This window comes from Eufriesea mexicana, unplaced genomic scaffold, assembly GCF_001483705.2.
Source record: "Eufriesea mexicana isolate 0111107269 unplaced genomic scaffold, ASM148370v2 scaffold17534, whole genome shotgun sequence".
Lineage (NCBI taxonomy): Eukaryota > Metazoa > Arthropoda > Insecta > Hymenoptera > Apidae > Eufriesea > Eufriesea mexicana.
The window spans coordinates 9,397-15,295 of NW_016924912.1; the positions used below are offsets into that span (position 1 = coordinate 9,397).

The following is a 5,899-nucleotide window of genomic DNA, read 5'->3' on the forward strand; positions in this document are numbered from 1 at the left end:
AAGTTCTCCCCTACACCGATTCCCTGTCAGAGCAGAGTCGGGAAATTAATTTTCCGTTTTACCTACTACTTCTTGAAAGAGAACGAAAAACGTTGTGGTGGATAAACGGAAGAAGAGAAAACTTGGAATAAAAGAGGAAGACAAGTGGAAAGAAGGATCGTCAACGATCGTAGACGGTGTCGGGGAACCGGAATCGGTGATCAGACTATCCGGGGGACAAGCGTTTTATACGGAGAAAAAGCCAAGACAGGAAGGAAGATAGGGAGAAGGGGAGGAAAAAGAAGAAAGAGACAGAGGGAAAAGAGAGGGAAATTGGCGTAAGAAAGTTTGCGAGGATCGCGTGCGAAAGTAAAATTGGCGAGCGCGAAAGAGAAAAGTTGGCGAAAAGATAATTAAACTGGAATCATGCGACGCGATTCGACGAGACACGGATCGAAGATTGGACGAATGGAAGTAAAAAAGGGGAAAAGAATAAATAATCGTTGGGCGAGGAAGGAGGATTCGTTGTAACCCTGTTGGCGACTGGTCTGGCCACCGTTGGAACGCTACGCGTTTCTTCGAACGTTAATTCGAGGGAATAGCTATCGAGGGAATAGCGTGGTAACGCGAGGATCTGCGAAAAGAGAGCATCATCGGTCGGGACACGGTGGTGGACGCAACGCGTGATATCGATCGTTCTCGTAATCGGTATCGACGACACACGCGCGTTTCGATTCGACGAATACGACGAGTACGAGGAATACGTTTGCTCGAGTAACGAAGGACTCTTTGCTCGAGAAATTGGAATCAGCGGAGAGCAACGAGCACGGGAAATTCTTTCTAGTTTGGTTCAGGGAACGATCGAATATGGAAATCGCAGCCTCTGCAATGTTGGATGGCCTGAAAAACAATCGAATCAGCAAGTTGGCACTGTCGCGGTTCTTGTCGCAGAGTCTGTGAGTAAATTAACTCGGCCGTCCGTCGAGCACGTAATCGATTCGACGTGGTACGAGTAACCAGGATGCTAGAAAGCATCGGCACGTAGCGCGCGCACTAATTGATTGCTTGGCTTTTTTATGCTTCTAACGCGTTTCATCGCCATCTAGGCAATTAGTTTCACGACATACGCATTGCCGACCATCTTTCTTGGTCATTTGTCGCGCGCACTTGCTTGTCGCTGCTCTGAAACTGATTATCCACGCGCGAATCGTTGGCGTTCTCGCGATAGGCTCGCGCGATTATGGGCGCCTGCACCAACTCTCTTGGATCCGCTTCGTCCTTTTCCTCCTTTACGCTTTCGTAGTCGCGCCAAACCGTTCAGTCAAACTTTCTTCACCAACTTCTCCGACCATGCGAAACATTTCGAGCAAACGAGCACGAATCTTTCTAATCCGATCTTGTTTTTCCTCGTCGATTATCCAACGCGATACGATTCCGTGTTTTCCGTTTCTCCATCTTTATGCCCGACTATTGGTTCAGTCGGCAAATTTCTCCGCGTGATTTTTCTTTTTATTTTCGTCTAGTCGCGTCTACCATGTTAAAACCTGAGACGTTGACGGGCACGAGATTAGCGATAGGAATAACGGAAAGAAGAAATCGCTCGGTAACGAAGAGAAATTACAGAGGAAGGGCGGAAGGGTGAAGAGAGAGATATGGAGTTAATGAAAACAGCGTATGGGAAGAAAGAACGGGTGAGTGCGAGAGAGAGAGAGAGAGAGAGAGAGAGAGAGAGAGAGAGGGGGGGAGAGGGGGAGAGTGAAGAGGAGGAGGAAGAGGAGGCAAGTAGACAAGAAGAAAAAAAAATGTCTTCTCGATTTGCAAATCATTCGTACAGTTTATCGATCTTTTCGTTGGCGCAAAGAGAACGCGTCGTGATAAATCGTATGTTTACGTTACTCGAGACGATAGGTGTCCATCGTATCGAAAGAGCGTGGACACGATGTATCGAAGAAGACAAATTATCGCGTAACATCGCGATTCATTTCCAAGGACTCTACGATTCGTCGTGAACCACGTACGGTCTCTTCGGGAGCGAAATCGCAACCGGTACATCTGGAATACGCAACGTGGTAAACGAAAAGGAATTAACGCCATCGAAACGCGTGACTCTCGATATTTCGATTCGCGTAAGTATAAGACGAGATCAACGAATGAAAATCATTTGGTCCATTCATATTCCAAATGCTCGTGGCGATGGGTCTCCTAAACGGGACACCTGTGTCTATCATCTGGTTCGGTCAGTTAAACGACACGAGGGCTTGCTTGCGCACGCGCCTGCAACCCATTTTCATTTCTTTTAATTCTCATTCGAGGTTTTTTCCTGACAACGAAGATACGAGTAATTGAAAGGACACCGGAGCTGGCCCACTTTGTTTAACGATGCCTCGGGCTTTTTCTAAACAAAGGAAGAGCAGGGGCAACCGTCGATCGAAGTCGTCGTTTCGACGATTCATCCGGCTTTCCCTCGCGTACATCAAAAATCGGAAATTTTCCGACTCGTCGTACGATTTTTGTTCTTTGTCCTTTCGTTCTCGTTGGTTGCGTCGATTTCGCGGGAGGATCGATACGAGAAAACTTTTGAAACCGCGATGAACGTGTGAGATACCGAATCCAAGATTCGCACAGTAGGATACTCGATGGAAAATCCAGAAAGTCCGATATCTATCGCCGACGAAACGAGATATCGATCATGTATAGCGCAACCCATCGGTGATAGCTAACGTCTCAAAGCAAATTTAAGGGAAAACTCGATTCGGGATGAAATAAAGATTTTATGAAAAGTGATAACGGATCAAAGATGGAGAAAGTAGTCAAGGGAACAGCGAGCGAAACGGTTTGGTTGTGCAAGGGTCAGAATGACAGTAGTAGAGGTGGTGGTGGTGGTGGTGGTAGTGGCGGTGGTGGTGGCGGTAGTGGCGGTGGTGGTGGCGGTGGTGGTGGTAGTGGTGGTGGTGGTGGTGCCGGTGGCGGTAGCGGTAGTGGTGGTGGTAGTGGTAGTAGTAGTAGTAGTAGTAGTAGTAGTGGTATTAATAGTAGTAATAGTAATAAGCCGATAGTAGTGGCGGAAGTGATGGTAGTGGTGGTAGTGATTGTGGTGGGACTGATGGTGGTGGTAGCGGCAGTGGTAGTAATGGTAGTGGTGGTAGTGAGAGTGGGAGTAGAAGTAACGATGGTGGCGGTAGCGGTGGCGGTGGTGTCGGTGTTGGTGTTGGTGGCGACGATGATAGCAAGATGGTGATTTTAATGTCGATAGCGGAGGTGGTGTTGGTGATGATGGTGGTAGTCGCGGTGAAAGGGGTTAAGCATAATGGCATTGGGTGGGGACGTAAGTAACCGTGATGGCGATGAAATTGCGGAGAGAGGGGCTTAGGGGAAATGGTATCGAGAGAAAGGGTTGGCGATGGTGGTGGCGACGATGGTGATAATATCGGTGGAAGGGATGTCAGATACAGCGGGAGTGGCGGCGCTGGTAAAGGTAGTGGTAAAGGCAGATGTAGAGGGTAAGGCTACAGCACGGTAGTGTGGCACAGCCATGGCGGGGAGGTTGAACAGGGAGTGGGTTGGTCTGAGTTAAAAGAAAAGAGACGAAGAAAGGGACGAGAGAAGGGAAAAGAGGGGCACGAGCGTTTGATCCCTGGTGCGTAGGAGAAGTTTCCTATGGCGTCCGGAACACTCCTTTGGCGAGCAGCGAGGTGGCGCCAATGTGTCGAAGGCCTGAAAGCATCGATGCGTATGCAACCAGGGCTTTTCTGCCCAGGAGAAAAGTTTAGTCGGTGATGCGACGCGGTTGTGGTTAGAAGGAGGGGACCACGCGCGTTTTTCGCGCGAAAGCGAACACGGTGCGTTTCGATTTTTCCTCTTGGATCGTTCGACACGAAATTTTCGCAACGCGTTCTCGTTTCAATCTATCGCCTCGATTTATGGTTCACCGGTTTATGGTTTACGATTGACAATTTATTGGTGACGGTTCACGGCTGACAGTTTACAGCTTACTGCATACAGCTTACGGCTTACCTACGCCTTATGGCTTACGGCTTACGGCTTACGGCTTATGGCTCTCGGCTCACGGCTTTCGGAATTCACGCTAGACCGCTAGCTTTTTTTCTTCGTCTTTGTCTTCGTCTTCGTCTTCGTCTTCGGCCACTACGAGACCTCGCTCGATTGGTTTCGTCCTTGGATTATGCCACCTACGCTCGGTGTGTTTTGTATCCTCTGCTGATTTTCCATCATTCGAACGGTTCGTCCACTTTCTATCGAGAACGTTGAAAAAAGTCGATGAACGGCTCGAGTTCGCGAGGAAAATAGAAGCGAAGAAAGCCGGCATAAAAAATACGCGATTGTGCGCGGGGGACAGCAAACGGTTGCTAACGTGGATGCGAACCAGGCCGGTATAATTGGAAAAGCGATAAGCGTGTACGACGTGCCGCTTGTCGATCGTTAACGTCCTATCTCGTTCCTACCTCATTCCTACCTACTACCTCGTATCTCGTTTCGATCCGCGTTCTTTGAATGCGTAAACCGAGTAACAGGTGGCTAACGAGTCGTAGATTTTCAGTGGCCAAGATTTTCACTTTCGACAGTGACAATCGCGAATCCAAAGAGTATATACGAATAAACGATCGTGTTTTCAATTGATTACTAGCCGAATAGTATCTTCTTCGTCTCGTATAGCGCGATACGATCCGATACGATGCGACATCGTGTCATACCGCTTCGTGGCACGTCCTCTTTACGCTGCTGATCATATTTTTAGCTATAATTCTATCTCCCGTACTATTTATCCTTCGAGTTTTCCTTCGTTTATCACCTTTCAATTTTTTAACGCCTTTTACCGCGAACCTGTCGCTTTCCTCTATCTTTCCTCCTTCTCTCCCTCTTCAATTTCCAATCCCTTTTAAGAAGAAAGTTCTTCGAATACCGACGTGATTTCGGAAAATGCAGTTGTCTATAGCGATATTTGCGAAAATCATGGCGATCGGTAATTTGTCGCGAGATTATCGGTGTCACGTCTTACGGTTAAGATTCGCGTTGGAGGAGGTAACGTTATTCGGTCATACGTGTACGCGTCGGAAGATAAACGAAATTTCGACTTTTCCATATCGGACAATGAAATGGGATTCGACGAAGGAACGGTGTGTTTGCATTTTCTCGTAAAATTTATAGTCCGCGTGTAGTATATCGACTAGGAACCTGTTGCTTGGATATTCTTCGGCATTGACCGAGCCGCATCACGGCCAGGAACTCTTACCTTTGTCGTGCGCGTGCGTTTCGATCGATCGCCTCGCTCGTAATTTCCTTCCGAGCCAAGAGCTGACTTTCTCGTAACCACAGTACGCGACGAAAGGGAATCTTTTACGGGAAAATGGTTGCACGATACGCCGTTTTGCAAAGTCAAAATTATACGTTGTTCAATGATTTTGATCAACATAGTTACTATCGGTGGATCGAACGGAATTCCATGGCCCTTGGACGATTTCGAATATCGAATTTAAGAGAGAACGAAGCTGAGAGTTGGACAAAGGATAGCAGATAGAGGGGGAGTACGAGACGCGTAGATCGATAGATAAAGAGAAAGAGCGCGATAAAATAAAAAATCACTGGTATAAAAATCGCTTAATCGCTACTAAACGGAAGAGTATGCGTGTCCAGCGAGATGCGCGCGCCGTATCTATCGACCTTCGCGAACGCCATTGCCACGTGCGCGACCTAATATATCCCTGATTGGCTTCGGAATTTGTCCTCCGTTTCTCGAATATCTATAATATCGCAGGACTCGGCCTGGAATGGTACGCGAATCGATAACGACTAATTAATTTCGTTCGCCAAGCCTTATAACCGTTGTTGCTACCAGCAATGTCGTATACGCGACGATAACGATGGTGATAACGATGATTGATAGAAAAAAAAAAAAAAAAAAAAA

The 5,899-nt window shown here is 47.5% G+C and overlaps 1 protein-coding gene across 3 annotated transcripts in view; it reads left to right on the forward strand.

Annotated features, from left to right (window-relative positions):
- Syt7 (Synaptotagmin 7) overlaps nucleotides 1–5,899 on the forward strand; it is a 15,402-nt gene that overhangs the window by 4,257 nt on the left and 5,246 nt on the right. For 2 of the 3 annotated variants that reach the window (XM_017909375.1, XM_017909376.1), the window contains exon 1: nucleotides 12–935. The exons of the other annotated variant lie outside the window; for it this stretch is intronic. In XM_017909375.1, the coding sequence (XP_017764864.1) occupies nucleotides 847–935 (89 nt within the window). In that variant the 5' untranslated portion in view covers nucleotides 12–846. Of the gene's footprint in view, nucleotides 1–11; nucleotides 936–5,899 lie in introns of those variants that run through there. 3 annotated transcript variants of the gene reach the window in all.